This window comes from Cucurbita maxima, unplaced genomic scaffold (assembly GCF_002738345.1).
Source record: "Cucurbita maxima cultivar Rimu unplaced genomic scaffold, Cmax_1.0 Cma_Scf00010, whole genome shotgun sequence".
In the NCBI taxonomy this organism is placed as follows: domain Eukaryota; kingdom Viridiplantae; phylum Streptophyta; class Magnoliopsida; order Cucurbitales; family Cucurbitaceae; genus Cucurbita; species Cucurbita maxima.
This window is the reverse complement of record NW_019272026.1, coordinates 4574070-4592837: the sequence shown is the minus strand read 5'-3', so window position 1 is coordinate 4592837 and position 18768 is coordinate 4574070. Positions and strand designations below refer to the sequence as shown.

Genomic DNA, 18768 nt, shown 5'->3' with positions numbered 1-18768 from the left:
ACAAATATTAAACTATTACTTAGGGATAGCCGGTGAGGGTCAAATAGTCAAACAGAAGTGGCTCCGAGAGTGAAGAGTCTAATCTAAGCCGTAAAAATTAACACATGTTAGGTTAAATAGTAAATTAGATGTAGGCTTAAATGCAAGGGGTAGTTTTGGAAATGTGAGTTTTGGGGAGGGTATAAACGTCAAAAATAGTTGAATTTATTGTCCCAATTTCTAGTTGGGGATGTGGAAGATTTTATGATACGACATCCATGTTGGGTGTTGATGAGAAGATAAGAATTTATAAAATATATTAATTATTACCTGTTTTTCCCCCTCCTATCAAATTTTGACAACGACAATATATATATATATATATATATATATATATATATATATATATATATATATATATATATACCATAAAATCAATAAATATTAGATAATAAGGTTCTATAAATGTTGGGTGAATTTTAATTTTAACCCTGAAAAAGTAAATTATTGTAATTTAACGACTTATTGTTAATTTATATTATTATAATTTATTTCGTTTAATCTAAATTATTTTATGAAAGTTTATGGAAAATCCTTTTTTATCCAAAGAATTCTCGCCACTACTAGTGACGAATAATAGATGGATAAGGATAGAATTGTAATTTTACCAAGTTTATTTATAGAATTTGGGAGAATTTTAAGAAAGCTGCTGTATTATTATTATTTAAATTTTTAGTTAAGTCAATTAAAAAAAAAAAGTATTCAATAACTAATTTGTTTTAATTTTTCAAAATTAGTTCAAATTATAAAAACTTAATTAAAAATAAATTATAAAAAAGACAAATTTTTATTCTTATTATTATGGATCCATATAAGAAAAGTACTATATGCATGTGATTTGAATGGAATAAGTCAAAGAAGTTTAAGATATAAATGACATTTATTAATGATTTTAAAGTATATCTAACAAAAATAAATGGTTATATAAAAAATTGATTTTAAAATATATAAAATAAAATTTTGTACATAAAAATATTTAAATTTATTTCATATTATTAATTATTACTATTTATTTATATTCTTACGTGAAATTAAAATAAGGTTACGCTCTAATAATTTCTAAAAGATGTCGAGCACATACCCTTTACCTAAAAACTTAGGATTTTCTATTCAAATAGAAAATGATGGCAAACAATATTATATTTATATTCTTACTTACGAAACATATTAAATTATTACGATAATGCATGGGATACGCTATTAAATTATTATAATATTTAGAATCATTTTAGGTAGGTTCACTTAAATATTTTATTAATAAAATAATTTTTTTAGTTATTTTATTTTGAGGTATTTATTTTAAAATTTTATATAGATTCTATTTCTATTTCAATCGGTAATTTGGAGGTTTCTGAAATTCTTTAAAAGGAAAAAAAAAAAAAAGATAATGTCGTGAAAATAAAAGAAAAAGAAGAAAAAAAAATCCGAATTTTTAAATTATTTTGTTGATAATGATGAAAAAGGAATTTTTAAAATTATAAATTATTTTGTTGGTAACCAAATTTAGAAAATTGGTAGGGCAATAAATAGAAAATATGGGAAAAGCAAAATAGCGCGCAGTGTATTGTACCGTTCCCTTGGCTTGCTTCTCACTGGGCCAATCCCTTTTTAAAACGCCAAAATTCTTATTCTCTTCACGCACAAACACCAACGCCGACCTCCCACACTTTCCCCCTTCTCTCTCCATTCCTTTTCACTTTTCATCCAAACAAACTCCTCCTTCTCCTTCGTTTTCGCTTTTGCTTTCTCTCGAAGAATCTACAGTCCTCTATCTTCTACGGCGCAGGAAACTCGTCAGTTACTGCCGATCGTCGATTCCACTTATGGTATGTACCTCTCTCTCTCTCTCTCTCTCTCTCTCGATGTTATTTTGAATCTGTATTGATTATTGGATCGATTTCGCCGTTTTAACAAAACCGCCTCGAATCGACTGACGTAAAACGAATTTTCTCGGACTGTATCGGTCTCCATCTCTGGTTTTGGAAATCGATAGCGGTTTTCCGGCCGGTTTCTCCTTAATCTTGGATTTATCGCCAAATACTAAAGTATTGACGAACATTTTCCCTGATTAAACCGCCATCTCTGGCGGCATTGGAGTTCACGCGGCCGGATACCTTTTTTCCCTATTGCATTATTAAAATATTGTACGCGTTTCGAATTTAGGTTTTAATTACTTAATTTTGACGTATAATTCGCTTTTCTTCTTTTTTTTTTTTTTCCTTTTCCATTTGTTAATTGGTAGACTTTGTACGAAATTTATTATTAGCTTTACGATAACTTTTTTATGACAGCACATTCGGTAGAAATCGTGCATAGCACTGTATAGTTAGAGGTTAAGTTACACATATTTATGCTCACCTTAGCATAATTTAAAGATATTTTTATATTTTTACTAAACTAGGCTTCAATTTCCACTCAGAGTAGAATCAAAGACTGACTTGAGTTACATAATTATAGACATTTATTATTTTTATCCAACGTTTGAAATTAGATCTCTCGCACTAATGTTTGTTTCTATATTCATTGAACTAAAAAAAAATCGTAAATATGTGGTGTAAAATTTCTTAAGTGATAAAAAGCAACTTGTCTCCATAATTGATGAAAATTAGATATTTTCTTAATGAAATTAAATTCCATAAGGATATTCCTCTTTAAATATTAAGAGTAAAATAAAAATTGACCGAATAAATATATTTATATGTATGAGTATGTGTATGTAAGGTCATACATAGCCTTGGCTTTCACTCACCGTTCGTCTTGGTTGAATTAAGATAATACTAAAAATACCCACTCTCTTCTAAAAGGTACCGTCCGCGTCCGTTTTGCAACTTCACGTGGCCTGCCTTGTTAACATTCCATTTATTTCATGCCACGTGGATAATATTCTTAATTTCTTGTTATAATCAATAAAAAGGGAGAAATTATATTTTTGATTGAATTAAGATATATTTGAGTTTTCGAGTTTGTATTTTAGTTTTTTCATCAGTTAATTTTTATTTGATATATATTTGTTTTTAATTTTTAATTATTTTATTGTATTAAGATGAGACAAAATAGTCCATTTATAGTTATTGATAATTTTCTATTTCTTTTCCTTAAATAAATCATGTTTGGCTATGACAGTGACCTTATTTGACAAAATAAACACCTTAGTTTGAATATATAAGAACTTCTGAACTCTTCAACATCACTGACTTTGTGGAAAGTTAGAATTGACATGTGTATGTGTATTATTTTGCCTTTTAGTTGGGATTTTAATTCTTAGTTTTTAATAATTGAGCTTATTTATGGGAGTTTTAAATAATTTTTAAATTTTTAAATATTTTGAAAATTTATCCAAATTAGGGGGGGGGGGGGGGGGGGGGGGGGGGGGGGGGGGGGGGGGGGGGGGGGGGGGGGGGGGGGGGGGGGGGGGGGGGGGGGGGGGGGGGGGGGGGGGGGGGGGGGGGGGGGGGGGGGGGGGGGGGGGGGGGGGGGGGGGGGGGGGGGGAATGAAATTTTGAGCAGACTCCTTAAAAAAATTATTTAAATCATAGGGAATCATAGGGAGACTTGAAATAATTAAATCTAGCGAATATTTATAACATTATAGGGTTTTCTAAAGTAGTAAGTCACATTCATCAAACTTTATGCATATAATTAATTTAACTATTTTTATTGGTACAATGAAATGAGGGATCTAAAAAATCCCCCAACTGATAGGGGACCAACTAAGGTGCCCTACTCCACATCTACAAGGAGAGTTTCATTTTGGCTTTTCTTTAGCCTAGTTGTAAAACAGTATATTTATATCTTTTGCATACCTATTTATTAGTTTGTACAGTATTGTCCTTTTAATTTAGTTAAATAAAAAATTGTTTGATTTTTCTTTAGTTCAATAAAATTAAGTTTTTTACAAGATAAAATTATGTTCAAATTGGCTAAAAAATTGATTGTGTTATTTACGTTTTGTCAATCCTGGGAGATTGATATGCCAATCACAAAGGACCCTTTTTAGCCCCTTCTCATTCCCTTTTTAAATTATTTTCAATTTGACATTTGATTGCTAAAAATAATACCAATTGAGGCTGTACTGAAAATATGTGTTGAAGGGTGTTAGTATAATTTCATACGTTGTTTTATTAGCATATTTTTATTTTTTTTTTAAATAAACACTTTCTAATATTTTTTACATTGAAAATTCTAATTGAGCATTTTTACACATTAACGTTATTATGTGTTAAAGTAGATTAAGGACCACTTGATGGATTTATCACTCGTTCAATATTATATTAATGGGTCCATACAAATAAACATCATGGAAATGTATTTTTTTTAAAATAAAATTTAATTTTTACGATTCACCTTTCCCTTTTTTAAAATTATAATTTGTTTTATCCTTTAATTTTCAGATTTTTTTTTGTTAAATTTATTTTATTTATTTATCAAGAACCAAAATTTATTTAGAATCTGAAATCTACCCATATTTGCTAGTTTTACTGCTAAATAATTGATTAACAAATTAATAACAATAAGAAAAGAATTATTTTTCGAACCGTTGAACTCAATTAATTAAAACATAAACTGTTGTCTTTATTTACGAGATGAATAAAGAGATGTATGGTGGAAATTTAATACAAACAATAATCAATTATATAATTTATTATAATTATGAAGTAAGAGACAAAAAAAATACATTATATTTACATGGGATTGGGAGTGTGATTTCGATGTCCTAATAAATTCTTCCCACGTGGGAACTGATCTGTTCTTTGTTCTTTTTTTTTTTTTATTCAAAGAATGTTTTTGCCATTGGCGTGTGAGTACGTGAATTCGACGCTCCTAACGAGCGCGTGATGATTAGTAACTGGACTGACCAAAATACGGGAAATGTAATAGGGTGCGGGAGAGAACATGGAAGCGGAGGTGAGGAGAATTATTCTAACAAAACCAGTATCTTTGGAGGCAGGATCAGACGCAGCCGATTATAGAGCTCCTAATTTACTACAACGCATCCTAAGCCTCTTTAAAGATGTACGGCCAGGATCAGATCTATCTCACTTCAAGGTAACTCTGCTGCTGCTGCTGCTCTCTCTCTATCTCTCACTTCTGAGAAATATGTTTGGGTAATTAATGTTGTTTTAAATTATGGGTTATTATGTATGTAATACAATTAATGCAAACATGAGAGTTTTGTCCATAAAAGTAATAAGTTGGATTGATTTCAGGTGCCCCCACAGTTCAACATGCCAAAATCCCAACTTCAGTGTTATGGTGAATCTTTGTATTGCTTCAATGAAGACATGTTAAAGAAGTGCAACAATGGGAAGAACCCAATAGACAGATTTGTGGGTGTGGTAGCATGGAACGTTTCTAATCTTCGTCCTTTAACTTTTGGTATTTCTCCTTTCAACCCAATTCTTGGGGAGACTCATCATGCTACATCAGGCTCCCTAAATGTTCTACTTGAGCAGGTTCCTACTTAATCATGCACTTTCTCCTTTTTTTTCTTTCTTTCTTTGTACTCTTTTTACTGATTCTCTCTGGAAATTTGTGACAGATTTCACATCATCCACCAGTGAGTGCCCTCCATGCTACCGATGAAATGGAAAATCTGGAGATGATATGGTGTCATCAGCCTATTGCCAAATTCTACGGTACCCAAAATCTCTATTTTTTCTTTATGCAAGACTCAATGCCCTCCACGATAGTATGATATTGTCCACTTTGAGCATAAGCTTTCATGGGTTTGTTTTTTGTTTTTTCAAAAGGTCTTATCCCAATGAAAATCTATTCTTTACTTATAAACCCATAATCAACTGCTTAATTAGTCGATGTGCAACTACTCTTCCAACAAATTCTGTATGCTGTTATTAATCCCACACACATCGCATGTGTGCGCTTCTATTTGCTAGATGTACTCTAGTCTTTACACACTGTATAAAACTGATGGAATCCAGAACAGAATCACAATGAATTGTGGTATAAAAATAAGAAGAGCTACAAGACAACCCAAGTATTCTAGATACATGGAATCTCCACTCTCTTGAGTATGATAACTCGGGCCTAAAACCATCAAACAATTTCCCTTACCTCCACCTTTTTCTCTCCTCTCTATTTACAACCAAATACCATTACAACATTCCTATCTAGTTAATTACCAATATGCCTTTAATATCTTAATAATATAATACCCTAATAGCATTCCTATCATACATCAACCATTATTTGTAGGTACATCTTTGGAGGTGGAAGTAAGTGGCAAGAGAGAGCTGAGACTTTTAAATCATAGAGAAACTTATGTTATGAATGCCCCAAATCTCACGTTCAAATTCCTTCCAACACCTGGGGCTGAATGGAGTGGTACTATAAGAATTGTATGCCAAGACAGTGGTCTTGAAGCTGAGTTACGTTTTAAAGGTCTTTCTTTCTTTGGATTTGGAGGGAATGCTAGATCGATCAAAGGAAAGATTTTAGATAGGTCGTCATCAAAGACTCTTTACGAGATAAATGGTCAATGGGACAGGTAAACCAAGGCTCTATGCAAAGTATCCCTCTTCAATTTTGGCATCATCACAATTTTCCTACTTTCTAGAAGCAAATTTTGTGGTTTAGTTCATAATTTCAGAAAACAATTGAACCAAAGAAACAAACACAAAATATGTTTATAAACCGTTCAAATAATTCTATATGGCATCTTTCAAGATTCCTATTCACAATATAAACAAACACAGAATATGTCTATTAATTTCCTCTAAACTCATTCCACTTATATTGCAGAAATGTCACGGTAAAGAACATGGAAAGCGGTGAAGTTACAGTCATATACAACGCAAAAGAAAACATTTGGAGGCTGAGAACTCCTATAGTTCAAGACCTAAAGGTACAATATTTTCCATAATCAACTTTCTTCATCATATTGTGCTTCATACAGGCCATGAAAGCTCTCTAGACTTGTTCAAGTTATTCAATAATCAACGCATGTCTTCACTCATTAAGCAAAACATGCCATATCAAATGGTAGATATATACACATACCTGATTGTGAGCTGAACATCTTCCACTCTTACTCAACAGAATGTGTTGCCAAGTGAATCAGCAGTGGTATGGAGTGAGGTGAGCCAAGGCATTCTGAGCAAAGACTGGGAGGCAGCAAAAAGAGCAAAGAGAGCCCTGGAGGACAAACAAAGGGAGCTTTCAAGAGAAAGAGCATCCAGAGGTGAGACTTGGGTTCCTAAGCATTTTACTTTTTCTTATACTAAAGAAGGTGGGTGGGACTGCACACCTATCCACAAATCAGTCCCTCCATCCCCCATTGTTGTACCCACATAGCATATTCCTTTCCTCTCCATTTTTGTGTACAATAACAAAACTCCATAGTTTGTTATATTGTAAGTGTTATGGAGGAGTTATATAATGATCAAGAAAAAATAACATCAAGCTGTTAGAAAATCATTCCCAAGAGGCCTTTAGTCGTCTAGAAGTTGACAATCAATCCTGCTGAAGAACACTTTCATTTGTTCAAGATCAAAAGCCACATTGTAATTCTGTTGAGCCAAAATACCAATCACAGACAGATTCAACATCTCGGAATTGCTTGGCAAGATGGCCAAACAGAACCGATCCCCACCGTGCTGCCTAAACAAACTTCCAGATTCCAACACCAAATCGGCACCGCCGGCGAAATGAAACGTCACCGGCGGCAGACCAATAAGATCTCGACTCACAACTCCTTTGAAACATAGCCCTTCAAATTGCCTCCTGGTTGGGATTCGTTCCAACAACCCGTTCGCCAAATCGAGTATCTCGTCGTAAAGTAGTTCAAACCCACCATTGGCGAGCTTGGTGTAAGTCATTCCAGAGTCGATTAGAACTCCACCTCTGCCATCCCAAGTCATCTGGAAGGCTTTTGGGTCAATGTTGAGCCTCTTTGTTCCAACACTGATGCCTTCTAAATTGACATAATAATGGCCGAAGTGGATCTCCAGAGGGGTGGAATCGCCTTCGACGTAGGCTCCCTCGCCCAAGACGAGCTGGTTGTGAGTGTAGAGAGGATCGTTGATATCGCCAATGCAATAGGAAAATTTGTTGCCCAATTGAGTGGCCATTGTTATGTAGGGATAAGCGCCTAGTCCAAACACGCCATTGTAGCTGTCGTCCATATTGGTTTTGAAGTTCATATGGCCACACCCAAATGTTAAATTGGTCTTTCTGATTTTACCTGTTAGTTAATGGCGAAACGAAATTTCAGTATCATTAGGGACTAGGAAAAAATGGATTATACTCTCATTTTATCCTAGTTGAAGACTACTTTGTTTTTTTCAATATGAAATTTGTTTACAATCTGCTTATTTGAAATGATTTTCAAACTTCAGCTAAATGAAAGGTAAAATTTGCATTTTTTACATCTTCCCAAATTATTTATTTGGGTTGGAAGAAGCATTTTATTGGAAACTCTACCTTCATCAGATGTCTCAAAGAGAAGTGATTCCTTCGCAAGAAGTCCTTGAGAGGTATCCCCACCAAGATACCTCAACTTATACTCGGCTTGATTATAACCATTGCATTTGTAACCACTGACGTAGTTATAGCCGGGAAAGCCACAACCCAATATTTTGAAGCTTGATGATTTCAGTGGATCAAACCATGAGCTCGATTGCCTAAAACAGTTAATACAAGGCAGACATTGCACCCACAGGAGGGAGCTACCAGTGTCAATCACTACAAGCTGTGCCACCGGTGGAGAACCGATCGACAAATTAACGAGAAACCCACTACCTCGGTTGAAAGGGCTGAGATTTGATCGAGCCACATTACCAACAGACTTCAATTCTTTAATCTTCGACTCAAGATAAGCAAAGCGTTCAATTGAGCTCGTCTCCTCTCTCTTCGATCGATCTTCAACTGTCTCATTTGGGTCATATAGTGGATGTAGATTAGAGTTTCGATGGATGAGCCTGGTTGCCAAACGTGAAGGCCTTTTCATGGTCATCATGGATGAGATTATGGCTGTTGACAAATAAAACGCCAAGGTCAGGAAAGGTAAAAGATGATGAAGAGAAAATAACGGAATCACCATGTTGATTATGATGCATGCAACGGAGAATGACTGTGTTGATCTCTTAAAGCATGTATGCAGAATAAATACAATGTAAAAGCCATGTAGAACCAGAAAGACCAGCAGGTAAAAGATGAGGGAAAAATATTAAAGTATCAGTTCATGACAAGGTCATGTGCAAATAAATTAGGGGATCTAGCAAGAGATAGAAAATGAAGAGTATAGAAACTGATTCATAGATGAAATGTGAGCATCTAAAATATGAGCATCAAATGAATCCTGAAAAAACTTATAATCAAAGCGGGGTGAAAAAATTACTGATGATAAGACTCACATAATGTTGGCTGACTTTGCAGTTAAAAGGATAGCATCTTCTGCAAAAGCGCCTGACCAACACAAAAGTTTCTAATGAACTAGAAGCAGAGCAGGAAAATATTGTGGACATCTCAAGTTAAGAGGCCGAGTAATGCAATCAGTCCATTTCCAAACGTTTAAGAGATAAACTGACCTTTCTACCTCTCCTGTTTGCAGAGCTTTCTAATTGAAGTGCCGCACAGAAAAATGATATACTCTTTGAAACTCGAAAGATAATATATTTGCAAAAAATTGCAAGATGCAAATTCAGATCCTCATGTTTACAAAATATTACTACAACATCTATGGAAATATTCTTCCTTCAAAATCGTGTGTTCTAAAAATAAGAGGAAAAAACCACCTAAAAAAGGTTAAGCAAAAAAAAGATAATATATTGCCCATCCCCGAGGAAGCAACACCAACATGTTAGCTCCCTTCCAATCTCAGATCACCATAGGCACTCGGCAAGCAGCTTGATGCACTCAAGAATGGTGGTCGGTCACATTAAAACCTCCCCAAGGCCAGGAATTTACAACCTTGAACTGAATAAAAGACCAGATTGAACAACAAACTGTGAAGTTATTGTTGCAGCAAAAGATTCTGAAACTTCAAAAAAAAAAAAAAAAAATGTAAACATGAAAACCTAACTCAAATTGTTGTATAGTTGGAGAAAAGATACAGCAACTTATCCAAAGCTTGGGGATTGAATTTTCTTGCAAATAGGTAACATGGCCGATGCAAACCATTCCACAAGCAAGGCCACCTCTGTACTTCTTTCTGTAGACCCAGAAAAACAACAATTATATCAAGACATCAACAAAACTTCATTATGATAACAGAACAAGCATACCTTCTTGTCACTTGTTACATGCACACTCACATCAATCGACTGCAAAGATAGCACCATTAAAAATAATCAACATCCACAACACTTCCCCTTCAAATCACCTTACCATATGGTAGGGTTGTGACACAAGGGGGAGTAGATGACAAACTGCAATTGGTAAGAAAAATGACTGGAAAAGGCTAACATTTTGGAGCTTCACTAATGAAAATCGGTAAGTGAAAATATTGATATTATAAATAATCATACCGTAATATTCTGCAAAAGCTCAGAGGTAATAGCCTCCGCTCTATAAGATTTTGGATGCCACTTTCTTTCAGACCAATCAACATGCGTTACTGACCAATTTGCAATTCCAGTCGGGTCAATCATCTAATGGTTGTAGAAAGGGGAACCTTTTAGCAAGAAATCAGGAAATGCTCTGTGGTAAGATATGTCTGGAGGAACTCTTACATTGAAAAAGGTCGGCAAGTAGTGCTCATCAGCTATGCAATTGCGTCCTTCTAAACCTGGCTGTGGATGAGAATTAACATATAAATACATGGTGGTGGGTCCGTATTTGGTAACCACATGGACAGAAGATTTCTCATAATTGGCCATTAATGCTGATCAATTACATGAGAGGAGGAAGAAACAGCCTTTCGCTTGGAGTATATACAAACCAAAAGAAAAAACAAACAAACCTTCCAAAATTATGGGGACCAGAGATTACACTACCTACTTAATAAAATGGAGTCTCAGGTGAATTTTTCCAGGCAATGAAACAAAAATTGAAAATATGCCCCCTGAGAGCTTTGAGAGGAAAGATCTTGACAGAAAAATAGAACTGGTTGTACATAAAAAGAACTAACATAAAACCTCAAACCCAATAAATTTCTGTCAGTAGGATAAGTGAATGCAGACGTGTAAGCACGCATAAAGGGATTGACAGGGTGCGCCAGGACACACCAATGAGATGCCAGAGGAGAGAGAATAGAAAATACTCTCAATTTCTACTCCTCATAAAGGTCAAACCCAAAGAAAATTCACTAGATATGATTAGAAACCACGTATACAGTTTGGTTAGGAAGAATGGTGTCAGCATATTTGTGAGAAATGAGAAGGGCTAAATAATCAAAAGAAATTTTGCTCAGGATGAACAGGAACATGAGGAATCTGAATTCAACTTATCTTCTGATGAATGTGTCTGTGGTGTGTGTGTGAGAGAAGAGAGCATTATATTATAATATATCCATAAGATGTTGTGTAAAAGAAAACTACACACATTAGTTTCCTAATTCTGCAACAGACATACAGAAGATATAAGTTTGCAATCACCTGGCAGTAGTTGCGAAATTTGGAGTAATAAAGATTGTCAGCCAAAACTATTATAGCATGCTGCCGTTTCATTGTGAACCACTGCATAAAATAAGGAAAATTGAGGTTAAGCTTGCAAGCTATTCATTAATTGTCCAATTTGCACATGGAAGAAATATCTCAATTTCAAATCTAAGCCTTAAGGTCAAAGATGCTAAACAAATAAGCAGATGTATGAATCAGTGCATCCATAAGTCTAACCCATCAAACCCAACCTAAGCCCTTGAAGTTCTGCGACATTTCAAATGGCTAAAAATAAACAAGAGAACTATTTTTAAGTTTTGAACAGTTACAGTGGCAACCCAGACAAGCACAGAAGTTAACGAGAGAACCAAAGTACTTAATTCTTTCCGTTAGTGTACAAAAGGTTTCTTCCACACCAACGCACGATAAAAGAAAAATGCAGCAGCATGAACTAATCAAATTTGTGGAAAGTTGGATGAATGATCGAAATTTCCGGAGTGTACCTGTGCACCTTTTCTAAAGTGTTTCTCCTCCACTTCCGGTAACATGTGCTCTGAATACCTGCCATTTCCATGTGGACCAGGATCCTTAAAGCTGAGAAAATTGGTATCTATTAGAAATATTCTACAAACAAATCAATATGCAGTATTAAATTGTAGAAGGTCTTGCAATCTGACAAGTAACCAGCTGCTAGGAGTTGTGTGTGTGTGTTTTCTCACAGAGAAGTTGGGAGTAATAGCTATACCGCGTAAGTCATAAGGAAATGAACACGTGGAGAGGAAGTGTGAATGTATATAACTCACCAGTCTACAAAACTTATATTTGAATGCATCAGATACTTGTAGATATAGTCAAAACCATACAAAGGCACACAACTGCAAAATAAAAGGAACATTATAGTTGAGAATAAGAATGTAATACAACTCATGAAAAGATCAAAGAAAAAAAACTGAGATTTCAGTCACCTATCAGAAAGTAAAACAAAATGGTGATTATCTGGATCCATTAGAGCATTTGCCAGCAATCTTCTCTCCGCATCAACCATGGTAATTTTACCCCACACCACCTGCAATAGTAATCAATTAAGTGTCCGATTATTTACATGCTCATCAAAAAGGGGCTTCAGGAAAAGGATAAGATGTATATAACGTGGCAAGAATTATCCATATGACATGAGTAGAAATATAACATCAGGCTAGCATACACACAGACAGGGAATTTCATTCTGACGCCATCTAGACTAATAGCTTTCTTTTAGTTTTATAAATATAACATAAGGCACCTGATCACTATGAATATCCCGATCCAAAAAGTGGCTGCTGACATGAGTTGGCCTCTCCTTAGATGCATGGACATAAACAGTGAATTTTCCTTCATGACCCTGCCAGGAGATATGAACGAGTTTTTCCATCAAAAGTCAGTCCGTGGATAAAGAAGTAATGGATTTACAATGAATGAGTAATGAGCCAATGTTAAAACAACTAATTCCCCTTCTTTCAAAGCCTTGATGGTATCATTATCAGTGGCTTATGAAACTAAATAAAAAAAAATCAGTTTTTTGGTATGCTATGCACGTAATAATTGAGTAGTTTTTCACAAGCTAAATGCGCATACACCATTAAGTTATTGCAGGGAAATAACTACAAAGCAAAATAAAAGATGAATAAAGATCACCAGCTTAGATAAGAAAAAACAAAAACTTACATTGAAAAATTTATCCCACAGCTTCTCAAACGGCAAAGACCCAGGAGTCAAAAACATAAATGCTAACTTTGGAGTTTTTGATGAAACAATAGGTGAATTCAAAATTTCTCGAATAAAAACATGAGAAGCAACCTCCTCATCAGTAAGCTCTCTAGCAGGAGCAGGCGGAAGCCAGTCCGTAATGACCTTACAGCCTCTAGAAGAAAAAATGTAACAGGCATCGCTAGTTTGAGGTGGATACATGTATGCACAGATAAGGAAGACAATGATGAAGGAAACCAAGATGATAATCCATAAGGGCTGTTTCATATGAGTACGATAGCGAGGCCCAGGAAAAATCTGCATCTCACTATGACAAAAAGCCTGAGTTGTCTTCATCTTCAACAAAATGTACAGCATCTATATTTCCATTGTAATTGCTATCTACCAATATGCACACCTCCAATGAGAAAGTACATGCCAAAAGTTACCAGAAAATCTGAAAGTTGACTGATGAAGGAAAATCTGCAATTTGATGGCATACACAAAATTTTGTCTTAAGTTCTAAAGAATCTTCTGATTAGCCAAAATGGAAAAGGCAAAGCTCCCAATGATTAAAGAACACAATAGTATCATAATTCCTGCTATGGTAAACACACATGAGCAGTACACAAGGTCACAGCCCTGTATACTGATAGAAACTTTTGCAGTAAGTCACTTTCCAACAATCCCCACCCCACCCCAAATGACAAGAATAAAAACATTAAGAAAAGACGCTGTGAACTCAAATCGAAAACGCAAACAAACTAAAACCAGTAGTCAACTGTGGGAAAAAATCACAATAACAATTAAAGAGGAGAAAATCTAGAGCCTAGATTCCTCTGAAAGAAAACTAAGAGCAATCCGACAATCCAAAACTACAAATAACGAATTAGGATGGGAAGGTGTAAAAGAAAAAGGGAATCAGAACCGGAACCGGAACGGGAATCGGAATCCGAACACTCAACTCAGTGATTAAAGAAAGAAAAAACAAATGTAACAAAGATGGAATGAGCTAAAAAATTATACTCACAGAATGATATTGACTCACGAACCAACGGTCGAGCATCAGAACTTCGCCCCGTCCCCTTCCGAGATCCAAATTCCAAATCATGAAAAATGAAAAAAGAAATAGAACAATCAGGCATTCATATGCCGGGAAGAAATGGAGATAATTTAATAACTTGTCCCGTAAAGTCTATGATTTCCATTTCCATGTCAGAAACGCTTCGTTGTCGTGCTCCTTCTCTCTCTTCTCCTCTCTCAAAAAGGAGGGAAAAAAAATGTGGGAGAGCCGAACCTTGGACGGAGCAGGCGTAGAAATGGCGTTCCAGTTTCAAGTGCACAGCATTTTTCAGGACGACGTTTTTAATTTCACAATATATATATAAAATTCTTAACTTCTCATTTTTATATATTAATATTATTTAGAATGGCAAAAATCATTTGAACTCAAAAACGAAAACAATATTCGCCTTTTCGTCAAAATTAGGCCCACACTCAACGCGTTATTTATTCAAATGGAAAATAATGAAATCATCAATCATAAACATAATTTAACAACTAAATCATTTAAAAAGAAAATCTGAGTTGAATAAATTATGATCATAATTCAAATATTTACAAACATTAAAATAGAGTAGGTGGAATTAATTATAAAATTTCAATACAATAAATCTTAATTATAATAGGAGTCAATCATTTGATGGATACAATTATTTAAATTTGATATACACAATTATAAGATAGTACAACAACTTGTCGATTTACATCTATTTGGTTCTATAACTTCAAGATACAAAAAAAAAAAAAAAAAAAAAAAAAAAAAAAAAAAAAAAAAAAAAAAAAAAAAAAAAAAAAAAAAAAAAAAAAAAAAAAAAAAAAAAAAAAAAAAAAAAAAAAAAAAAAAATCTTAAAACTTTTTATTATTATGTTTTTATTTTGTTTTTATCTTCTATATGTTAATTTTTGAGTAGTTGTTATTTATTTTATGCATGGTAAGAACCGATTTGTGCCTTGTAAAAAGTTAAGCTTTTCTGCGGTCCCACAGTTTTTGTCATATTATATTGCTGTGATTTAATATGGCTTTTGCTAGGATAGAGATTTCCATACTCTAAAAAGCTTTTATTATGAACAGGTTTTCAAGCAACCACTCTATGATGGATGGTATGTTTTTTTTTTTTTTTCTTTGAAGAACTAAAGTTATATTCTTTACTTTTTTGGTTAGTTCTTCCAACAGCAAGAATATACAATCAACCTTAATCAAAGAAGAAAATTAATGCACTTAAATTAAACTAAAACTAAGATTAACACATCCAACTCCAAACTAAATTTATCCTAAAAAGTTAAATTCTCCCTCCACAGTTAACAGGTTAATTAGCTCTAAAATTTAGATCCTCGACCCCTTTGTTTTAGAACTTAGATTTTCCCACCCTACTTGAAGTTTTAACTTCATGAAAAAAAGAAAAAAAAAATCATTACTTGGTCAAACTAAAGTTTAAGAAACAACAAAACATGTGCAAAAGTTTAGTAAAGATGTCGGTTAATTGGTCGTGCCTTTTGCACTCCCAATGCTCCAATCACGTTTTTGGGCCCTCAATAATTGAATTGAAAATACTGTTATCTAATCGAACTAACAGGAAACAGGAGGTTTCAACTTAAGATTATCGATCAAAATGGTGCAAGTGATTTAAAACATGAGAGAAACAAACCTTTTGATATGCTTTATTTGCCACCGCTCCTTCACTTTCATACCAAAGTGACTGCAAAAAAGAGATGGGTCAAAAAAAGTAAATTCGGTGTGTGTACGAATGAGATAGAAGAAAAATAGTTCTTAATATTTTTCAAATAGTTTTGTTTTTTTTTTAATAGAGAAAACATATTTGATTACATTTTTTCAAGCTATTCTTGATTGAGTTGTTCTCAGAATAACTTGGGAATAATTACAGTAAACGATACAAGCCAACAACAACAGGACTAGTAAATGAACATATCCCTTTAGTGTAGGATTTGTTTCATAAACACAGCATTTTAAACCTAATTGTTAGTCAATGTATATGCAATGTTATCATAGCAGTCAAAATAAGAGACCTAGCAACAACCCCTGATGTAAAATGTTAGCTGCAACTTAGGATAGAAAGTCCAAAGATGATAATACATTTGGAATTAACTTAAGATCAGAAGGTTAGATGAATTTGGAGTGCTCATTTGAAGCAATGAGTAGTCAACATTAAATATGACAGGAACTTCAAATCATTCGACCAGTTAAGAATGGAAGTCCACTTCACCACTCGAGTGGGTCAATAACCTTAAGTAAAACCTGCATATCTATTATATACGCAGAAAGAAGCACTTGGACTAGCTTTGTTCGGTTTTATCATTTGAAACTTGAGTGCAGCAAAATTTTGTATTGTGGATTGCTTAGTATTGGAAGACACATGATGTATGTAATTTAGGAAATCTTAACCTATGAGAGGAATAAATAACTCCAAATGTTCCAATGTCATTGGAACTCGGTCTCTTCAACAAGAAAAGGCGTCTACATTTATTGAACGTTAATTGTTAAAGCCAAAGCACTGAACGGATGATAACTACTAACAATGGTGCTCCCTCATCGGTGGAATTCCAAAGTATATATAGGTATTTTCTGATTTTTGCTCTTCGTTACCTTGACTTTAGCAACCTTGACTACAAAAATTGGGGGTGGGGACTTTAACTTTCAGCCTTAAGGGACGGAGTAGATGCTTAAGCTTTGAAGTAGGTTCATGTTGGCTTTTTGAAGTCTACTAACTTAGGGACAATATTATCAGATAATGGAAGAACGCAGAAGGAAACTGCTAAGATCCTAAAACCTGCCCCTCAAGTTCATCAGTTCGTGGAAGTGTATATTCCTTACTCGAATGCTCCTTGTTAACAGTAAATCTATTTTGCAATCAAGAGGAATTAATTTGTCAAAAGTCAAATTCTCAGATGCCACAAAACACAAATTCATTAGACACCACAACGTCCAAAGAAAGAAAAATATTGAGTGCTGAAAAGAAAGTCATGAGGTGCTGTGTCATGTTAATGATCAAGCACAAATGAGAGTTCATTTTCAAAAATATATGTTTAAAGAAGCCTCACCCGAAGAAATGCAATGTCCCTCTCGAACATCACAACCTTGCCTGATTGCTCTTGAATGGGTTGATTCTTCACAAGACAACACAAGAATAAAGAACAGCGAAAATCAGATAAATGGAACTCACTTCACGGAATTGAACAGAACAGAATGTAAACATAATGTTTCTCTAACACCTAAAGGTCAGATACATTCCAAGTTCAATAATCAACCGTAAACGAAAATCCTCCCGGGAGGTAAAAATTTAAAAAAATTAAAAAAATTAAAAAATAAAAATGAAAGCGTTTAGCACAATGAACAGTTTGCTGAATTTTGAAACTCAACCAAAAGAGTTTCCTCTTCTTCTTCCACACTTCCTAGAAAATAAAAAAAAATAAAAAAAATAAAAAGAACAGGCACAGTAGAATTATGAAGAGGAAGAGGAAGCAATGACGCAAAACTGACCGAGAAACGAGATCTTAGACTTCAGCAGCTCAAGCTCCGACGGTAAATGTAAGGCGTTGAGTTCTTCAAGCGGTTGATCAGCAGCAATGGAGGTTGAAATGAGAATCCAGAAGAAAATAGAGAACCGGAACCCTAGAAAGGGCTTAAAATCTGCCATCGAAGAAACCACGAGCACTGAGACGTCGGACGAGTATGGCGGGGGCGGGAGGAGTTGTTTTGAGTTGTACTATTTCAATTGACGTTGAGAGATTTTGCAAATTAAGCCTTCTAATTTGGTGTAATATCAATATGCCCCAAAGTTTTCAATTTCATCAACTCCAACCGTATAATTAGCTTTGCAACTAACAATAATAATAATAAAATAAAATAAATACACCTGATTAGTTAAATTAATTTGTGCTCATATTAGTGAAATTACCTTATTTCACTTTAACATGCACATGATTAGTTAAGTCTAATTTATTTATGATGATAAGTGGTGGAACTAAGTTAGTTGAGAATTCTATTCCGATAAGAGAATAATAAGCAAACAACTTGGTGTATGCCTATATTTTGATTCCAAGGGGAGAGGATGGGAAGCCGTGAGAAACTCTCATAACATTGGTGAGTAAAGAATCGAGACCATGTTTGAACGAGAGTGATCTTGAAGATAAGATAATTAAGAAATGCTTAAAAGAATGGGAAGTCACTACATATATCAATAAGGTGCTCATTAAATTTCGATAGCTCAATCATAGAAACTTTATGGTTAAACGTGTTTAACTTAGAATCACTTTTTGTTCGGTGTCCTCTCATAAATTTTCTTACGATACATGTGAGTGAAGATAAAACATGTTAAAATGACTCGGTATTGTTTTATGGGAATAGTTTTATTCATAAGGGAACGTCGAG

At 34.3% G+C, this 18768-nt stretch overlaps 3 protein-coding genes across 8 annotated transcripts; 1 reads left to right on the top strand and 2 right to left on the bottom strand.

The window, feature by feature from the left end:
• Positions 1-1604: 1604 nt before the first annotated feature.
• LOC111484964 (oxysterol-binding protein-related protein 4C-like) lies at positions 1605-7473 on the top strand. The gene is made up of 7 exons (XM_023131641.1): positions 1605-1865; positions 4918-5085; positions 5247-5492; positions 5579-5675; positions 6253-6544; positions 6799-6901; positions 7096-7473. Exons 1-7 carry the CDS (start codon positions 1863-1865, stop codon positions 7348-7350), a joined length of 1164 nt encoding a protein of 387 aa, XP_022987409.1. The 5' UTR covers positions 1605-1862; the 3' UTR covers positions 7351-7473.
• LOC111484961 (probable aspartic protease At2g35615) lies at positions 7467-9666 on the bottom strand. 4 transcript variants are annotated; one of them, XM_023131635.1, is made up of 4 exons: positions 9585-9666; positions 9395-9489; positions 8479-9027; positions 7467-8239 (listed from the first exon to the last, which is right to left on the bottom strand). In XM_023131635.1, the coding sequence occupies exons 3-4, from the start codon at positions 9011-9013 to the stop codon at positions 7488-7490; spliced, it is 1287 nt and encodes a 428-aa protein (XP_022987403.1). In that variant the 5' UTR covers positions 9014-9027; positions 9395-9489; positions 9585-9666; the 3' UTR covers positions 7467-7487. The 4 variants fall into 4 exon arrangements, with proteins under 4 accessions (XP_022987403.1, XP_022987402.1, XP_022987404.1 ...); XM_023131634.1 differs by having other exon boundaries at positions 9395-9462; positions 9585-9631; XM_023131636.1 differs by having other exon boundaries at positions 9411-9462; positions 9585-9621.
• On the bottom strand, positions 9657-14993 carry LOC111484963. Of its 3 annotated transcripts, XM_023131639.1 has the most exons (12): positions 14350-14934; positions 13299-13802; positions 12877-12975; positions 12560-12660; positions 12398-12469; positions 12098-12188; positions 11592-11672; positions 10728-10787; positions 10524-10646; positions 10281-10319; positions 10079-10207; positions 9657-9972 (listed from the first exon to the last, which is right to left on the bottom strand). In XM_023131639.1, the coding sequence occupies exons 2-11, from the start codon at positions 13695-13697 to the stop codon at positions 10079-10081; spliced, it is 1194 nt and encodes a 397-aa protein (XP_022987407.1). In that variant the 5' UTR covers positions 13698-13802; positions 14350-14934; the 3' UTR covers positions 9657-9972. The 3 variants fall into 3 exon arrangements, with proteins under 3 accessions (XP_022987407.1, XP_022987405.1, XP_022987408.1); XM_023131637.1 differs by having other exon boundaries at positions 9670-10207; positions 14346-14934; XM_023131640.1 differs by lacking the exons at positions 9657-9972; positions 10079-10207; positions 10281-10319 and adding an exon at positions 10327-10424 and having other exon boundaries at positions 14350-14993.
• Positions 14994-18768: the final 3775 nt, after the last annotated feature.